A 20,721-nucleotide genomic window follows, 5' to 3' on the forward strand; every position below is an offset into this window, starting at 1 on the left:
GTACTGCCTGTGAGTATGGTGGAGGTAGATTCACACAGCAAGTGGTTAGGATCTGGAATGTACTGTCTTGAGAGTGTGGTGGAGGCAGATTCACACAGCAACTGGATAGGTCTACAATACACTGAGAGTGTGGTGGGGACAGATTCACACAGCAACTGGATAGGTCTACAATACACTGAGAGTGTGGTGGAAGCAGATTCACACAGCGAGTGGATAGGTCTACAATACACTGAGAGTGTGGTGGAGGCAGATTCACACAGCGAGTGGTCAGGATCTGGAATGTACTGTCTGTGAGTGTGGTGGAGGGAGATTCACACAGTGAGTGGATAGGTCTACAATACACTGAGAGTGTGGTGGGGACAGATTCACACAGCGAGTGGTCAGGATCTGGAATGTACTGTCTGTGAGTGTGGTAGAGGCAGGTTCAATCAAAGCTCCAAAAGGAAACTGGATCATTCTGAAATGGATGATTGGGCAGAAAATCAGGAGAAGGTGGGAAAGGGGTAAATTGCTCCAACAGAGAGCCAGTAAAATGGGGTACAAAGAAGAACAAAGAACAAAGAAAATTACAGCACAGGAACAGGCCCTTCGGCCCTCCCAGCCTGCGCTGATCCAGGTCCTTTATCAAAAACTGTCTCCTATTTTCCAAGGTCTACTTCCCTCTGTTCCCCGCCCGTTCATATACCCGTCTAGATGCCTCTTGAATAATGCTATCGTGCCCGCCTCTACCACCTCCGCTGGTAAAACGTTCCAGGCACCCACCACCCTCTGCGTAAAAAACTTTCCACGCACATCTCCCTTAAAATTTCTCCCTCTCACTTTGAAATCGTGATCCAAGCCCTAAGTTCATCTGCCTTACCTGCTACACTTCTCGCATTAAAACAAATGCACCTCAGACCACCTGTCCCTTTGCGTTCATAATTTCTTCCCTGTCTACTCTTCCCCTTAGTCACATTGAGTTTATTATCTCGTACCTTACTGGCGTTAGTTGCTGCTTCTTTACTGACCTCTAACTTCCTAATCTGGTTCCCATCCCCCTGCCACATTAGTTTAAAACCTCCCCAACAGTGTTAGCAAAAGCACCCCCTAGGACATTGGTTCCAGTTCTGTCCAGGTGTAGACCATCCGGTTTGTAATGGTCCCACCACCCCCAGAACCGGTTCCAATGTCCCAAAAATCTGAACCCCTTCCTCCTGCACCATCTCTCAAGCCACGTATTCATTCTGACTATTCTTGAATTTCTACTCTGACTGTCCCGTGGCACTGGTAGCAATCCTGAGATTACTACCTTTGAGGTCCTACTTTTTAACTTACCTCCTAACTCCCTAAATTCTGATTGTAGGACCTCATCCCTTTTTGTACCTATATCGTTGGTGCCTATATGCACCACGACAACTGGCTGTTCACCCTCCCCCTTCAGTATGTCGTGCAGCCGATCGTGGCCATCTGTGGGCATCTGCAGTGTCACAATTCTGTGTTCCTGTGGAAGGGTTAAATGATTGGATGTATAAATTCTTGCTGTCATTTGAATTCAAATTCGATTTTGATCATTTGAAATTTTAATGAAAAAAGGCAACAGGAGACTGACAGTGAAATAGTACATAGAAAATACAGTGCAGAAGGAGGCCATTCGGCCCATCGAATCTGCACCGATCCACTTAAGCCCTCACTTCCACCCTATCCCCGTAACCCAATAACCTCTCCTAACCTTTTTTGGTCACTAAGGGCAATTTATCATGGCCAATCCACCTAACCTGCACATCTTTGGACTGTGGGAGGAAACCGGAGCACCCAGAGGAAACCCTCGCAGACGTAGGGAGAACGTGCAGACTCCGCACAGACAGTGACCCAGCGGGGAATCGAACCTGGGACCCTGGCGCTGTGAAGCCACAGTGCTATCCACTGGGCTACCGAGCTGCCCAAACAACTCAGCAAACTTTACTTAAGTTATAACTGAATACTTTATAAAGAAGGGCAGTGGTGGCAGCTGTATTACAGCTTTTGCTTTATGGTTCAGCTTAAGGCATGAGGTTACACTCAGCTTCTGTCTTCTCTCCATAACCTTGGTCGGTCCTGTGCATCCCTGGGGCGAGCAAGAGAGAAAGCTGCTGTTTATTAACCCTTTCCAAACCACAACCCACAGCGTGATCACTGATGTTATTGTTTTCTGATTGGCTTGAATGAGGCGAGGCTCATTCTCAATTGGCTTAAGGGGTGCGTGTTCAATCTGTGCTTGGCCCAGCCCGTTTCTAATTGGTTTCTTGAGGGTGACGGTCATCCATTGATGACATTTCCCATCATTCTCTGACTAGTCCTCTCATGCGTCAATTACTCTCATTAAACAAAGAACATACAGTACAGAAGGAGGCCATTCGGCTCATCGAGTCTGCACCGACCCACTTAAGCCCTCACTTCCACCCTATCCCCGTAACCCAATAACCCCATCTAACCTTTTTGGACACAAAAGGCAATTTAGCATGGCCAATCCACCTAACCTGCACGTCTTTGGACTGTGGGAGGAAACCAGAGCACCCGGAGGAAACCCACGCAGACACGGGGAGAACGTGCAGACTCAGCACAGACAGTGACCCAGCCGGGAATCAAAACCAGGACCTTGGTGCTGTGAAGCCACAGTGCTAACCACTGTGCTACCGTGCCGCCCAAAGTTTGTTTCTGTCACCTCCTGCTGAGATCAAAGGTGTTTTCCAGCATCTTCCTGGCCCATTGATTTAAGATGGAGGAAGTCTTTTGTCTCAAGTTATAAATTGGGCCTTTATTGCATCATCTTGGGATTTGCTAAATTAAATCAAATCCATATCAGTGACTGTTTTAGAGGTCTCAAGATAAATGTTGGACTGAGTCACTTTAATGTTGGAGCAAAGACTGAACTGGTAACGTTTCTTTCAATGTAACACTCTGTACATCTAACACAGAAAGTTACAGTGCAAGCTGTATTTATACAGAGTGAGTAACCAGTACAAGTGGATAGCAATAGTCACTGTTTAAAATGTGATGTTCTAAACCATTTACTTAATACATAGTGTGGAATATTAATGATCAAAAGAATTGTACAATTACAACTAATCACATAGCATCACAAGGTCCAACTCTAAAACAAAGTTAAATTTAAATGCTTCTTCTTAAGGGCAGCATGGTAGCATTGAGGGCAGCATGGTAGCATGGTGGTTAGCATCAATGCTTCACAGCTCCAGGGTCCCAGGTTCGGTTCCCGGCTGGGTCACTGTCTGTGCGGAGTCTGCACGTCCTCCCCGTGTGTGCGTGGGTTTCCTCCGGGTGCTCCGGTTTCCTCCCACAGTCCAAAGATGTGCGGGTTAGGTGGATTGGCCATGCTAAATTGCCCGTAGTGTCCTAAAACGTAAGGTTAAGGGGGAGTTGTTGGGTTACGGGTATAGGGTGGCTCCGTGAGTTTGAGTAGGGTGATCATTGCTCGGCACAACATTGAGGGCCGAGGGCCTGTTCTGTGCTGTACTGTTCTAAATTCTATGAGCTAAACTAATGTAAGGAACATCTGTTGTTATCCTTGCCACTCCCATTCATTCCTGCCGGAAAATGTGACTCAACCTATAACCGGCCTCTTCAGCCGTTATCTGTGATTAGCTCATCCACAGTTAGGTTTATTCTGTCTAACATTCCAGGATGCAGTGGCCTGTCAAAATAGTCACATGATGCTCAAACAAAAATTTCCCACAAGTTTAATCTGAATCATATAATAGTATGTTGATTGATTATTACACTAAACTAAAAATATTCACGTAACCTCAATTTACCTCCAGGTGAGTGGACACCCGCATAGAACATAAACACTGGCAAAAATACATTCGGTTGAATGGCCTTTTTCTGAACTGTAATTTCTAACTGCCTGTGTGCTGATGTAAATGTGTGTGAGGCTGGTTATGAGTGTGATGTATATGTGTAAATGTGTGTGAGGCTGGTTATGAGTGTGATGTATATGTGTAAATGTGTGTGAGGCTGGTTATGAGTGTGATGTATATGTGTAAATGTGTGTGAGGCTGGTTATGAGTGTGATGTATATGTGTAAATGTGTGTGAGGCTGGTTATGAGTGTGATGTATACTCACCTCAGCTGACACAGTTGCTGTCTGATGCCTGAGCTGATCAGCAGGTAGTGGGGTCCTCACACTCGATTCCATTTCACTGGACATGTCGAGCAAACATTGTTTTATAGGCATCAGGTAGAGAATTCCTGCTGTTCACCTTCCCTAACTGAGAGGCACTTTGGCCAACTTTAATCCCCATAGCGTTGGTTCAAATCAGGTTGAAGACACAGCAAATTGGAAAGGGTCTCTCCCTCTGCATGGCTCGCTGGTGGAGGTAAGTATTGGAGGACCAGCAGTCCGGCTCAGTCTTGCTGATGATTCCTGACGAAGGAGAAGTGGTTTCTCTCGGCTGTGAACTATTCAATATTGATAATGAGTAACAAGTTTACTCTGCCTGAAACATTCTCTCATCCAGCCTCTTCACAGAATAACAAGTTCGAACACATCGATCCATAAAGCAGCATACTTACACTGGGTGTGAATCCTAGAATCCGATCACAGTTAAACTTCCTGTGCAAAAAGTTACTAAAGCCTCCGGAACCTTTTTTGTTCTTCAACCGAAGCCCAACAACCCCTTCACAAAGCAGTTCACAGAACCGTAAGCTTTCATCTTGTGTGTTTGCAACCTATTCTGTATCTACAAGTTGTGTGGCATGATGGGCCTGCAGCATGTTCTCTATTGTTTATCACCGAGCACAGCCAGTGGCACACAGTTTAACCGTGAGTACTGTAATACATTTCCTAGTCACCGGAGCATGCAAAAATGTTTCAATCCGCAAATTAGCTGCCTTGAGTGCGATCTATTTTTCTAATTATCACGATTTTAGAGACAGCTTCCTGCCTGCCCAAATATTTCTGATGTCTTACTTTTGTTACAATCCCAGATGATGTTATAACCGGACGGGAAGATCCCAGAACGGAACCTGGCTCAAAAGACTGACTTTTATTTTCTTAAATAAAATATGGAGGAACCCAGTCACAGGATTGCTAATTAGTTTTACCAACAAGAAATTTGTTTTTTCAAACATGAAAAAATTGGATTATGATGCAATACACCTCACCCCCACCCACCCCCTGGGATACCTTGACAATTACACACAGATTTAAAGATTAACATGGATTACAAAGAACATCTTCATCTACAATGGTCTCATTAACACAAAATCCTTTTTAATCACACAAGATGACTGTGGGTAAATACACTCTCCACTCTGAACCCCAAGTCAATATTTGTGGATGCCTCTCAGAATCCCCCTAAATGATTGTCACGTGAGAGTTTCCAAACTCCACTCCCCAAAATACACTTTAAAATCTTCTCTCATAATATATTTTCCCTTAGCGGTTTGCATTCCAAACTCCAGACCAGGTTTTCCAAATTCTAAATAAACAAAGCTTTTGCTCCACTTCTAACAGCAAATCTAGTCCAGGATTTTATACCAACCCCATCAGAATTTTTTGTCTTGACTGCTGTTACAAACTGCTCACAATTGCTTTGCCTCTCGATTCCCAGACTGTTCTAAAATGGCATCAGACGTTTGATTTACCTTTGAAACTCCTGTCCCACTTTTAAATCTGGTTACTGCAATTTTCTATTTAATGCAGAACACTCTGCTTACTCTTCCTTGAATTCTTACAAACAATACCTTGGTTTCTCTTCACTTAACTCCAGACGACTTGGACACTTCTTTTCATTTCTCTAGTTTCCTTAACTAGCTTGACTTTAGATTTCTGGCATTTGTTTTCTTAACAATGATTCCATAATATTGCTTTTCTTCTCGCAAGGCTGAGAGAATTGGTCATTCTTTAGCCTTCTAAAGCTAACTGCTTCAAACAAAGCTGTAAGAGCTGCCTTCTCTCTCACTTCCTATCTCTAACAGCAATCAAATTAACTTAACTAAAACTTAAAAGCTTCTCCACTTTACAAGGCCCCAATTTCTAAGCAACACCCGCATACCATTGCTGGCCTATTTATTCTTCATACCACAGCTCTCTCTGAGCACAACAGGAACACACCAACACCCACACATACCTTTGTCCAACATGAATCTAACTATAGGTTTTTTCTCCAGGCAAATAAACATTAAATTAAACCCACTTAAAACGATACCTTATTTCTAATGTTCACCAATACAAATATAATTCCCTTCAAATTCCCATTGTTTTCATAACACTGTTCACTCTGTGTATTGGAAATTAGAACACATTACATTGGCTTACCGAGAGATTGGGCCCATACTCTGTACTGGGGAGATTGGGCCCATACTCTGTACTGGGGAGATTGGGCCCATACTCTGTACTGGGGAGATTGGGCCCATACTCTGTATTGGGGAGATTGGGCCCATACTCTGTACTGGGGAGATTGGGCCCATACTCTGTACTGGGGAGATTGGGCCCATACTCTGTACTGGGGAGATTGGGCGCATACTCTGTACTGGGGAGATTGGGCCCATACTCTGTACTGGGGAGATTGGGCGCATACTCTGTACTGGGGAGATTGGGCCCATACTCTGTACTGGGGAGATTGGGCCCATACTCTGTACTGGGGAGATTAGGCCCATACTCTGTACTGAGGATCCGGAGAGATTGGGCCCATACTCTGTACTGGGGAGATTGGGCGCATACTCTGTACTGGGGAGATTGGGCCCATACTCTGTACTGAGGAGATTGGGCGCATACTCTGTACTGGGGAGATTGGGCCCATACTCTGTACTGGGGAGATTGGGCCCATACTCTGTACTGGGGAGATTGGGCCCATACTCTGTACTGGGGAGATTGGGCCCATACTCTGTACTGGGGAGATTGGGCCCATACTCTGTACTGGGGAGATTGGGTCCATATTCTGTACTGGGGAGATTGGGCCCATACTCTGTACTGAGGAGATTGGGCGCATACTCTGTACTGGGGAGATTGGGCCCATACTCTGTACTGGGGAGATTGGGCCCATACTCTGTACTGGGGAGATTGGGCCCATACTCTGTACTGGGGAGATTGGGCCCATACTCTGTACTGGGGAGATTGGGCCCATACTCTGTACTGAGGATCCGGAGAGATTGGGCCCATACTCTGTACTGGGGAGATTGGGCGCATACTCTGTACTGGGGAGATTGGGCCCATACTCTGTACTGAGGAGATTGGGCGCATACTCTGTACTGGGGAGATTGGGCCCATACTCTGTACTGGGGAGATTGGGCCCATACTCTGTACTGGGGAGATTGGGCCCATACTCTGTACTGGGGAGATTGGGTCCATATTCTGTACTGGGGAGATTGGGCCCATACTCTGTACTGAGGAGATTGGGCGCATACTCTGTACTGGGGAGATTGGGCCCATACTCTGTACTGGGGAGATTGGGCCCATACTCTGTACTGGGGAGATTGGGCCCATACTCTGTACTGGGGAGATTGGGCCCATACTCTGTACTGGGGAGATTGGGCCCATACTCTGTACTGAGGATCCGGAGAGATTGGGCCCATACTCTGTACTGGGGAGATTGGGCCCATACTCTGTACTGGGGAGATTGGGCCCATACTCTGTACTGAGGATACAGAGAAACTAGCCCCATATTCAGGCATCGTTGGCTGGGTCACTATTTAATACCTATCCCTGAGGGCATTTAATAGTCAACCACATTGCTGTGTGTGTATCTGGAGTCACATGTAGGCCAGACCAGGTAAGGATGACAGATTTCCTTCCCTAAAAGGACTTTTGGGAATAAGATGATATTTTTAATGACAATGGTTTCATATTGAATTCTGATTTCACCACCTGGCATGGTGGGATTGAAACTAGTGTCTTCAAAGTATTAGCCGGGATCACTAATCCAGTGAAAATAACAGCAGGCCACTGCCTCCCCTAGAGCACCACACTCTGTGTTAAATCTACCCCTTCCCCCTTGGTTGGGAGCTTTTGTCTAAGGTTTGAGTCATCCCGATTAATAGTACACCAGCTGGGGACAAGTATTTCTGAGCTGATGGAGCAGTGGGTTCATATCACATCCAATTACTGGAATGTTCAGTGAAAGAAGAATGAATTGAAATGAAGATTTAAGGCCAAGGAAAATGACTGAAAGAAAGCAGATTATAGTGGAACCCGATTAAATGTGTCCATAGCCAAAAATCAGCAATGGGAAATATTGATCGAGGAGGTGGAAAGCGCACAAATCAAACAGATTGTAGAAAGAGTGTGTCGAGGAAGTCGATACAGACAGAGTGGATGCACTGGCAGTAATAAGAACATAAGAACATAAGAACTAGGAGCAGGAGTAGGCCATCTGGCCCCTCGAGCCTGCTCCGCCATTCAATTAGATCATGGCTGATCTTTTGTGGACTCAGCTCCACTTTCCGGCCCGAACACCATAACCCTTAATCCCTTTATTCTTCAAAAAACTATCTATCTTTACCTTAAAAACATGTAATGAAGGAGCCTCAACTGCTTCACTGAGCAAGGAATTCCATAGATTCACAACCCTTTGGGTGAAGAAGTTCCTCCTAAACTCAGTCCTAAATCAACTTCCCCTTATTTTGAGGCTATGTCTCCTAGTTCTGCTTTCACCCGCCAGTGGAAACAACCTGCCCGCATCTATCCTATCTATTCCCTTCAGAATTTTTAATGTTTCTATAAGATCCCCCCTCATCCTTCTAAATTCCAACGAGTACAGTCCCAGTCTACTCAACCTCTCCTCATAATCCAACCCCTTCAGATCTGGGATTAACCTAGTGAATCTCCTCTGCACACCCTCCAGTGCCAGTACGTCCTTTCTCAAGTAAGGAGACCAAAACTGAACACAATACTCCAGGTGTGGCCTCACTAACACCTTATACAATTGCAACATAACTCCCTAGTCTTAAACTCCATCCCTCTAGCAATGAAGGACAAAATTCCATTTGCCTTCTTAATCACCTGTTGCACCTGTAAACCAACCTTCTGTGACTCATGCACTAGCACACCCAAGTCTCTCTGCACAGCGGCATGCTTTAATATTTTATCGTTTAAATAATAATCCCGTTTGCTGTTATTCCTACCAAAATGGATAACCTCACATTTGTCAACAATGTATTCCATCTGCCAGACCCTAGCCCATTCACTTAACCTATCCAAATCCCTCTGCAGACTTCCAGTATCCTCTGCACTTTTCGCTTTACCACTCATCTTAGTGTCATCTGCAAACTTGGACACATTGACCTTGGTCCCCAACTCCAAATCATCTATGTAAATTGTGAACAATTGTGGGCCCAACACGGATCGCTGAGGGACACCACTAGCTACTGATTGCCAACCAGAGAAACACCCATTAATCCCCACTCTTTGCTTTCTATTAATGAACTAATCCTCTATCCATGCTACTACTTTACCCTTAATGCCATGCATCTTTATCTTATGCAGCAACCTTTTGTGTGGCACCTTGTCAAAGGCTTTCTGGAAATCCAGATATACCACATCCATCGGCTCCCCGTTATCTACTGCACTGGTAATGTCCTCAAAAATTTCCACTAAATTAGTTAGGCATGACCTGCCCTTTATGAACCCATGCTGCATCTGCGTAATGGGACAATGTCTATCCAGATGCCTCGCTATTTCTTCCTTGATGATAGATTCCAGCATCTTCCCTGCTACCGAAGTTAAGCTCACTGGCCTATAATTTCCTGCTTTCTGCCTACCTCCTTTTTTAAACAGTGGTGTCACATTTGCTAATTTCCAATCCACCTTGACCACCCCAGAGTCTAGTGAATTTCGGTAAATTATCACTAGTGCATCTGCAATTTCCCTAGCCATCTCTTTTAGCACTCTGGGATGCATTCCATCAGCACCAGGAGACTTGTCTACTTTTAGCCCCATTAGCTTGCCCATCACTCCCTCCTTAGTGATAACAATCCTCTCAAGGTCCTCACCTGTCATAGCCTCATTTCTATCAGTCGCTGGCATGTTATTTGTGTCTTCCACTGTGAAGACCGACCCAAAAAAACCTGTTCAGTTCCTCAGCCATTTCGTCATCTCCCATTATTAAAACTCCCTTCTCATCCTCTAAAGGACCAATATTTACCTTAGCCACTCTTTTTTGTCTTATATATTTGTAAAACCTTTTACTGTCTGTTTTTATATTCTGAGCAAGTTTACTCTCATACTCTATCTTACTCTTCTTTATAGCTTTTTTAGTAGCTTTCTGTTGCCCACTAAAGATTTCCCAGTCCTCTAATCTCCCAGCAATCTTTGCCACTTTATATGCTTTTTCCTTCAATTTGATGCTCTCCCTTATTTCCTTAGATATCCACGGTCGATTTTCCCTCTTTCTACCGTCCTTCCTTTTTGTTGGTATAAACCTTTGCTGAGCACTGTGAAAAATTGCTTGGAAGGTTCTCCACTGTTCCTCAACTGTTCCACCATAAAGTCTTAGCTCCCAGTCTACCTTAGCTAGTTCTTCTCTCATCCCCTTGTAATCTCCTTTGTTTAAACACAAAACACTAGTATTTGATTTTACTTTCTCACCCTCCATCTGTATTTTAAATTCCACCATATTGTGATCGCTCCTTCCGAGAGGATCCCTAACTATGAGATCATGAATCAATCCTGTCTCATTACACAGGACAAGATCTAGGACCGCTTGTTCCCTCATAGGTACCATTACATACTGTTCTCGGAAACTATCGCGGATACATTCTATAAACTCCTCCTCAAGGTTGCCTTGACCGACCTGGTTAAACCAATCGACATGTAGATTAAAATCCCCCATGATAACTGCTGTACCATTTCTACATGCATCAGTTATTTCTTTGTTTATTGCCTGCCCCACCATAACGTTACTATTTGGTGGCCGATAGACTACTCCTATCAGTGACTTTTCGCCTTACTATTCCTGATTTCCACCCAAATGGATTGAACCTTATCCTCCATAGCACCGATATCATCCCTTACTGTTGCCCGGATGTCATCCGTAAATAACAGAGCAACACCACCTCCCTTATCATCCACTCTGTCCTTCCGAATAGTTTGATACCCTCGGATATTTAACTCCCAGTCGTGACCATCCTTTAACCATGTTTCAGTAATGGCCACTAAATCATAGTCATTTACGATGATTTGTGCCATCAACTCATTTACTTTATTCCAAATACTACGAGCATTCAGGTAAAGTACACTTATGTTGGTTTTTTTACCTCTGTTTTGAATCTTAACATCTCCAGTTTTATTCCTTTTGTTATTACTGGGCCTATTCACTGAGCTCCCCTCAGTCACTGTACCTTGTACTGTCGCCCTTTTTGATTTTTGACTATGTCTTCTCTGCCTTGCACTTTTCCCCTTACTTCCTTTTGCTTCTGTCCCTGTTTTACTACCTTCCAACTTCCTGCATCGGTTCCCATCCCCCTGCCACATTAGTTTAAACCCTCCCCAACAGCTCTAGAAAACCCCCCCCAGGACATCGGTTCCAGTCCTGCCCAGGTGCAGACCGTCCGGTTTGTACTGGTCCCACCTCCCCCAGAACCGGTCCCAATGCCCCAGGAATTTGAATCCCTCCCTCTTGCACCATCTCTCGAGCCATGCATTCATCCTATCTATCCTGACATTCCTACTCTGACTAGCTCGTGGCACTGGTAGCAATCCTGAGATTACTACCTTTGAGGTCCTACTTTTTAGTTTAACTCCTAACTCCCTGAATTCCGCTTGTAGGAACTCATCCCGTTTTTTACCTATATCGTTGGTGCCTATGTGCACCACGACAGCTGGCTGTTCACCCCCCCCCCCCCCCCCCCCCCCCCAGAATGTCCTGCAGCCGCTCCAAGACATCCTTGACCCTTGCACCAGGGAGGCAACATACCATCCTGGAGTCTCGATTGCGTCCACTGAACCGCCTGTCTATTCCCCTTACGATCGAGTCCCCTATCACTATAGCCCTGCCATTTTTCTTCCTGCCCTGCTGTGCAGCAGAGCCAGCCACGGTGCCATGAACCTGGCTGCTGCTGCCTTCCCCTGGTGAGCCATCTCCCCCAACAGTATCCAAAGCGGTATATCTGTTTTGCAGGGAGATGACTGCCGGGTTCGTTATCCAACTGGCCAAATTTCCCACTACCCCATGCGTCCTTACTTTCTGCACAAGCCTACAATGGGGAACCTTATCAAATGCCTTACTAAAATCCATGTACACTACATCCACTGCTTTACCTTCATCCATATGCTTGGTCACCTCCTCAAAGAAGTCAATAAGACTTGTAAGGCAAGACCTACCCCTCACAAATCCGTGCTGACTATCCCTAATCAAGCAGTGCCATTCCAGATGCTCAGAAATCCTATTCCTCAGTACCCTTTCCATTACTTTGCCTACCACCGAAGTAAGACTAACTGGCCTGTAATTCTCAGTGTTACCCCAATTCCCTTTTTTGAACAGGGGCACGACATTCGCCACTCTCCAATCCTCTGGTACCTCCCCTGTTGACAGCGAGGACGAAAAGATCATTGCCAACGGCTCTGCAATTTCATTTCTTGCTTCCCATAGAATCCTTGGATATATCCCGTCAGGCCCGGGGGACTTGTCTATCCTCAAGTTTTTCAAAACGCGCAACACATCTTCCTTCCTGACAAGTATCTCCTCGAGCTTATCAGTCTGTTTCACACTGTCCTCTCCAACAATATGGCCCCTCTCATTTGTAAATACTGAAGAAAAATACTTGTTCAAGACCTCTCCTATCTCTTCAGACTCAATACACAATCTCCCGCTACTGTCCTTAATCGGACCTAACCTCGCTCTAGTCATTCTCATATTTCTCACATATGTGTAAAAGGCCTTGGGGTTTTCCTTGATCCTACCTGCCAAAGATTTTTCATGCCCTCTCTTAGTTCTCCTAATCCCTTTCTTCAGTTCCCTCCTGGCTATCTTGTATCCCTCCAGTGCCCTGTCTGAACCTTGTTTCTTCAGCCTTACATAAGTCTCCTTCTTCCTCTTAACAAGACATTCAACCTCTCTTGTCAACCATGGTTCCCTCACTCGACCATCTCTTCCCTGCCTGACAGGGACATACATATCAAAGACACGCAGTACCTGTTCCTTGAACAAGTCCACATTTCACTTGTGTCCTTCCCTGACAGCCTTTGTTCCCAACTTTTGCACTTCAATTCTTGTCTGACAGCATTGTATTTACCCTTCCCCAATTATAAACCTTGCCCTGTTGCACACACCTATCCATCTCCATAACTAAAGTGAAAGTCACAGAATTGTGGTCACTACCTCCAAAATGCTCCCCCACTAACAAATCTATCACCTGCCCTGGTTCATTACCAAGTACTAAATCCAATATGGCCTCCCCTCTGGTCGGACAATCTACATACTGTGTTAGAAAAGCTTCCTGGACACACTGCACAAACACTACCCCATCCAAACTATTTGATCTAAAGAGTTTCCACTCAATGTTTGGGAAGTTGAAGTCACTCATGACTTTAGGGTGGGGATGAGGCAAAATGTTTCCTCAGAGGGGTGTGAGTCTCTGGAACTTTCTTCCCCATGGGCAGCACGGTAGCATTGTGGTTAGCACAATTGCTTCACAGCTCCAGGGTCCCAGGTTCGATTCCGGCTTGGGTCACTGTCTGTGCGGAGTCTGCACATCCTCCCCGTGTGTGCGTGGGTTTCCTCCGGGTGCTCCGGTTTCCTCCCACAGTCCAAAGATGTGCAGGTTAGGTAGATTGGCCATGATAAAATTGCCCTTAGTGTCCAAAATTGCCTTTAGTGTTGGGTGGGATTACTGGGTTATGGGGATAGGGTGGAGAATGTTGACCTTGGGTAGGGTGCACTTTCCAAGAGCCGGTGCAGACTTGATGGGCCGAATGGCCTCCTTCTGCACTGTAAGTTCTATGAAAAGGCAGAATCTGAATATTTTTAAGGCCGAGATGGGTAGATTCTTGATTACTAAGGGGGTGAAAGGTTATTGGGAATTTAGCAGTAATGTGGGGTCGAAGTTCCATTCACATCTGCCAGAATATAACTGAATAAAGCAGCAGGCTAATGGGCTTAGGGAACTATTCCTCATAGATATGTTCGTTTTGGTGATTTAACCTTCATATAGACTGGATAAATCAAATTGGCAAAGGTCATTGGAGGGTGAATTAGTGGGGTGTGTTTAGGACAGTTTTTTAGAAAAATTTAACCAATCTGGGAACAGTTAATATCATTGATGTGGAGATGCTGACGTTGGTCTGGGATGGGCACAGTAAGAGGTTCACAGTAAGACGCTGGTCTGGGGTGGGCACAGTAAGAGGTTCACAGTAAGACGTTGGTCTGGGATGGGCACAGTAAGAGGTTCACAGTAAGACGTTGGTCTGGGGTGGGCACAGTAAGAGGTTCACAGTAAGACGTTGGTCTGGGGTGGGCACAGTAAGAGGTTCACAGTAAGACGTTGGTCTGGGGTGGGCACAGTAAGAGGTTCACAGTAAGACGTTGGTCTGGGGTGGGCACAGTAAGAGGTTCACAGTAAGACGTTGGTCTGGGATGGGCACAGTAAGAGGTTCACAGTAAGACGTTGGTCTGGGGTGGGCACAGTAAGAGGTTCACAGTAAGACGTTGGTCTGGGATGGGCACAGTAAGAGGTTCACAGTAAGACGTTGGTCTGGGGTGGGCACAGTAAGAGGTTCACAGTAAGACGTTGGTCTGGGGTGGGCACAGTAAGAGGTTCACAGTAAGACGTTGGTCTGGGGTGGGCACAGTAAGAGGTTCACAGTAAGACGTTGGTCTGGGGTGGGCACAGTAAGAGGTTCACAGCACCAGGTTAAAGTCCAACAGGTTATTTGGAACCACGGGTTTTTGGGGTGTAGCTCCTCCCTCACTTCACCTGAGGAAGGAGCTGTGCTCCGAAATCTCGTAATTCCAAATAAACCTGTTGGACTTTAACCCAGTGTTGTAAGACTTCTTACTGTTTATATTAGACCTGGTAATGTACAATGAAACAGGATTAATTAATGGACTCTTAGTAAAGGACCCTCTGTGTAAAAACAATCGGAATATGATAGAATTTCACATTGAGCATGAGGGTGAGAAATGGACTAAACTAGTGTCTTAAATGTAAACAAAGACAATTACAATGGCACAATGATAAAGTTGACTAAAGTGGACTGGTGGCACAGAGGTTAGCACTGCTGCCTCATAGCTCCAGGGTCCCAGGTTCGATTCCCGGCTGGGTCACTGTCTGTGCGGAATCTGCACGTTCTCCCCGTGTCTGCGTGGGTTTCCTCCGGGTGCTCCGGTTTCCTCCTACAATCCAAAGATGTGCAGGTTAGGTTGATCGGCCATGCTAAATTGCCCCTTAGTGTCAGTTGAGGTTGCGGGGGTGTGGGCCGAGGTACCGTGCTCTTTCAGAGGGTCAGTGCAGACCTGATGGGTTGAATGGCCTTCTTCTGCACTGTAGGGATTCTATCTAAAGATGTTAAAATGTAGGACAGTACAGGAGCAATGGCAGAGATAGAATCTATAGAAATCCTACAGTGCAGCAAGAGGCTATTCGATCCATCGAGTCTGCACCGACCCTTCGAAAGAGCACCCCACCCTGACCCACTCCCCCACCTATCCCCATAACCCCACCTACACAGCATGTCATTGAACATTAAGGGGCACTTTATCACGGCCATGCCACCTAAACTGTACATCATTGGCCTGTGGGAGGAAACCGGAGCACCCGGAGGAACCCAAGCAATTAAGTAAATATTTCATCACTTTCAACAAGGATATATTCCATTGAGAAAAATAGACAATGAGAAGGCTGAACCACTCATGACTAACTCAGGAAGCTAACGAGGAATCAAATTGAAAGTAAAGGCATACAAAGGTGTAAAAATTAATGATATACCAGACGATATGGAAATATCAAAGGGTGACTGAAATATACATTTTGCAACAACAGTATCAAGGCTTCTTCAACAGAACCTTGCAAACCTGTACCTTTTCCATCTCATGGTGATGGGGATACATGGGAACACCCCAGAACCTGGAGGTTCCCCACCATGCGATACACCTTCCTGGCTTGGAACAGGAATAATAATAATAATCTTTATTGTCACAAGTAGGCTTACATTAACACTGCAATGAAGTTACTGTGAAAAGCCCCTAGTCGCCACATTCCAGCGCCTGTTCGGGTCACAGAGGGAGAATTCAGAATATCCAATTCACCTAACAGCACGAGTGCGATTCTCCCCCCCCCCCCCACGCCGGGTGGGAGAATAGCGGGAGTGCTTCCTGACATTTTTCACACCCTCCCGCTATTCTCTCCCCCCCACGCCCGACCCACGCCACGAATCGCCACTCGCCGTTTTATACGGCGAGCGGCGATTCTCCGAGGCCGATGGGCCGAGCAGCCGGGCCTTCACGCCCGTCTCAACATGGCAGCAAACACACCTGCTCGCTGCCGTCGTGAAACGGGCGCCAGATGCCCGTTTGGGGCATCTGGGGGCCCGATTGGCACAGCAGTACCACGGCCGTGCCAAGGGGGGCATAGGCCCGCAATCGGTGGGCACCAATCGCGGGCCGTGCGTCCGTAACGGACGCACTCCTTTCCCTCCGCCGCCCCGCAAGATCAAGCTGCCACGTCTTGCAGGGCGGCTGAGGGAAAAGACGCCAACTGCGCATGCGAGGGTTGGCGTTGTCCCACCTGCGCATGCGCGGCTGACGTCATCGGTCGCGTCATCCGGCGTGACGCTTGGCGTGACGCATGGGGCCGCGCTCCTAGCCCCACCCGGGGGGGAGAAACGGCCCCGGAAGTGGGCGTGAAGGCTGTCGTGGATCACGGCCTGTCCCACGGCAGACTTTACGATTCTCCGCATTTGCGGAGAATCTCGCCCCATGTCTTTCGGGACTTGTGGGAGGAAACCGGAGCACCCGGAGGAAACCCACACACAGACAGAGAGAACGTGAAGACACAGCACAGACAGTGACCCAAGCTGGGAATTGAACCTGGGACCCCAGAGCTGTGAAGCAACAGTGATAACCACTGTGCTATTGTGCCGCATATTAACATTCCTTAATTGTTGTTGGGTCAAAATCCTGGAGAGGCGACCTTGTGGCGCAGTGCGTAGTGCCCCCAACTCTGGGCCGGAGGTTACAGGTTCGAGTCTAACGCCAGGACTTGTTGGCAAGGAACGGGGTGTTCATAACACAGTTCAACAGGCTTGTAATGAGCTCAGGAATCTTCCACTACTTCCCCACTACTCCGCAAGAGGGAACAACAACCTGTGTGTGTGTGACGATATGCTTAAAGAATTCTGGAACTCTCTAACTGCACTGTGGTAACTACACCACATGGGCTGCAGCAGTTCAAGAGGGCAGCCCATCACCATCTGCTCAAGCGCAATTGGGAATTGGGAATAAAATCTGGCCCAGTCAGAATTAGCTTCCTATTAATTCCAAAGCTCGTATATTAAACATTTTTTTAAATAAAAAGAGAAAATTAGAATGTGAGAAAAAACTGCCAAAAAATCTAAAAACCGGCAGTAAATGCTTCTACATAGTGTATAAAAAGGAAAAGATTAGTTAACGTAAGCAATGGTCCCTCGAAGGCTGAGACTGGGAAATTAATCACGGGAAAGCAGGGAATGGCAAAGACTTTGAACTTGTACTTTGCATGTGTCTTCACAGGAGAGGCGCACAGAAAAGGTCCAGGAGAAAATCAAGAGGTAAAAGAGAGGGGAGAACTTAAGACAGTCACAGGAGAACTTAAAACAGTCACAGGAGAACTTAAAACAGTCACAGGAGAACGTACGATAATCACAGGAGAACGAAAGACAGTCACAATCAGTAGCGAAAAAATATTGGGAAAGTTACTAAGGTTAAAGGCTGACAGGAATCCAGGATATTAAAAAAAATGACTACGGAGATAGCAGATGCAAAGCTTATAATCTTCTAAACTTCCTTAGATTCTGGAAAAGTGGAAATATCCCAAATATAACAGCACAGTTAAAGAAAGGAGGGGACAGGAAGCGGAAACTATCGGACAGTTAGCCTGCTTGCTGGGAAAATGCCAGAATCCATTAGACAAGAAGGAGTAGCAGGTCATTTGGAAAATGATAACAAGATCAGGCAAAGGGAAAAGCCAACATGGTTTTGTGAAAGGGAAATTGTATTTGACAAATTTTACTCAAATACTTTGAAGATGTAACAAGCAGGATGGGTAAAGAGATACCAGTTGATACCAGTTGTTGGGATTTTGAAAAGGCATCAATAAGATTTGATGTGCGAGGTAAGTTTTTTACACAGAGGGTGCCTGGAACTCGCTGCCGGAGGAGGTGGTGGAAGCAGGGACGATAGTGACGTTTAAGGGGCATCTTGATAAATACATGAATAGGATGGGAATAGAGGGATACGGACCCAGGAAGTGCAGAAGATTTTAGTTTAGTCGGGCAGCATGGTCGGCACAGGCTTGGAGGGCCGAAGGGCCTGTTCCTGTGCTGTACTTTTCTTTGGTCTTTGTTCTTTATTTCCACAAAAAGGCTTATTGCCAAATGGCTGACACCTGCTTTGAATTTGTGATCTGATAAACATTAGAATGAAAACTGGCAGCGGGAGCGGAAATGAGAACAATAAAAACCCGAGTCTGACATATCCAGACTCTCTGAAACAAGAGGAACTCAGACCTGCGTCAGGCCCATCAATCTGTCACTGACCCTCACTCTGTCTCTGACCCTCACTCTGTCTTTGACCGTCACTCTGTCTCTGTCACTGACCCTCACTCTGTCTCTGTCACTGACCCTCACTCTGTCTTTGACCATCACTCTCTCTCTGTCACTGACCCTCACTCTGTCTCTGTCACTGACCCTCACTCTGTCTTTGACCGTCACTGTCTCTGTCACTGACCGTCACTCTGTCTCTGTCACTGACCGTCACTCTGTCACTGACCGTCACTCTGTCTCTGTCACTGACCGTCACTCTGTCTCTGACCGTCACTCTGTCTCTGTCACTGACCCTCACCCTGTCTCTGACCGTCACTCTGTCTCTGTCTCTGAACATCACTCTGTCTCTGTCACTGACCGTCGCTCTGTCTCTGACCCTCACTCTGTCTTTGACCGTCATTCGGTCTCTGTCACTGACCGTCGCTCTGTCACTGAACCTCACTCTGTCTCTGTCTCTGACCGTCACTCTGTCTCTGTCACTGACCCTCACCCTGTCTTTGACCGTCACTCTGTCTCTGTCACTGACCCTCACTCTGTCTTTGACAGTCACTCTGTCTCTGTCACTGACCATCACTCTGTCTCTGACCGTTACTCTGTCTCTGTCACTGACCATCACTCTGTCTCTGACCGTCACTCTCTCTGTCTCTGACCGTCACTCTGTCTCTGTCACTGACCGTCACTCTGTCTCTGTCTCTGACCATTACTCTGTCTCTGACCGTCACTCTGTCTCTGTCTCTGACCGTCACTCTGTCTCTGACCGTCACTCTGTATCTGACCATTACTCTGGCTCTGACCGTCACTCTGTCTCTGTCACTGACCGTCACTCTGTCTCTGTCACTGACCGTCACTCTGTCTCTGACAGTCACTCTGTCTCTGTCACTGACCGTCACTCTGTCTCTGTCTCTGACCATTACTCTGTCTCTGACCGTCACTCTGTCACTGTCTCTGAACATCACTCTGTCTCTGTCTCTGACCATTACTCTGTCTCTGACCGTCACTCTGTCACTCTCTCTGAACGTCACTCTGTCTCTGACCGTCACTCTGTCTCTGTCTCTGACCGTTACTCTGTCTCTGACCGTCACTCTGTCTCTGTCACTGACCATCACTTTGTCTCTGTCACTGACCGTCACTCTGTCTCTGTCTCTGACTGTCACTCTGTCTCTGTCACTGACTGTCACTCTGTCTCTGACTGTCTCTCTGTCACTGACCGTCTCTCTGACACTGACCGTCACTCTGTCTCTGTCACTGACCGTCACTCTGTCTCTGACTGTTACTCTGACTCTGACCATCACTCTGTCTCTGTCACTGACCGTCACTCTGTCTCTGACAGTCACTCTGTCTCTGTCACTGACCGTCACTCTGTCTCTGTCTCTGACCATTACTCTGTCTCTGACCGTCACTCTGTCTCTGTCTCTGACCGTCACTCTGTCTCTGACCGTCACTCTGTCTCTGACCGTTACTCTGACTCTGACCGTCACTCTGTCTCTGTCACTGACCATCACTCTGTCTCTGACAGTCACTCTGTCTCTGTCACTGACCGTCACTCTGTCTCTGTCTCTGACCATTACTCTGTCTCTGACCGTCACTCTGTCTCTGTCTCTGACCGTCACTCTGTCTCTGACCGTCACTCTGTATCTGACCATTACTCTGGCTCTGACCGTCACTCTGTCTCTGTCACTGACCGTCACTCTGTCTCTGTCACTGACCGTCACTCTGTCTCTGACAGTCACTCTGTCTCTGTCACTGACCGTCACTCTGTCTCTGTCTCTGACCATTACTCTGTCTCTGACCGTCACTCTGTCACTGTCTCTGAACATCACTCTGTCTCTGTCTCTGACCATTACTCTGTCTCTGACCGTCACTCTGTCACTCTCTCTGAACGTCACTCTGTCTCTGACCGTCACTCTGTCTCTGTCTCTGACCGTTACTCTGTCTCTGACCGTCACTCTGTCTCTGTCACTGACCATCACTTTGTCTCTGTCACTGACCGTCACTCTGTCTCTGTCTCTGAC

At 46.7% G+C, this 20,721-nt stretch overlaps 1 protein-coding gene across 1 annotated transcript in view; it reads left to right on the forward strand.

Moving 5' to 3' along the window:
* The first annotated feature begins 4,566 nt into the window (after positions 1 to 4,566).
* Positions 4,567 to 20,721, forward strand: part of LOC119979660 (ectonucleoside triphosphate diphosphohydrolase 1-like) — a 67,608-nt gene continuing 51,453 nt past the window's right edge. The window contains exon 1 of the mRNA XM_038822189.1: positions 4,567 to 4,798. Within this exon, the coding sequence (XP_038678117.1) occupies positions 4,732 to 4,798 (67 nt within the window). The 5' untranslated portion in view covers positions 4,567 to 4,731. The remainder of the gene's footprint in view (positions 4,799 to 20,721) is intronic.

This window comes from Scyliorhinus canicula, chromosome 16, assembly GCF_902713615.1.
Source record: "Scyliorhinus canicula chromosome 16, sScyCan1.1, whole genome shotgun sequence".
Classification (NCBI taxonomy): domain Eukaryota; kingdom Metazoa; phylum Chordata; class Chondrichthyes; order Carcharhiniformes; family Scyliorhinidae; genus Scyliorhinus; species Scyliorhinus canicula.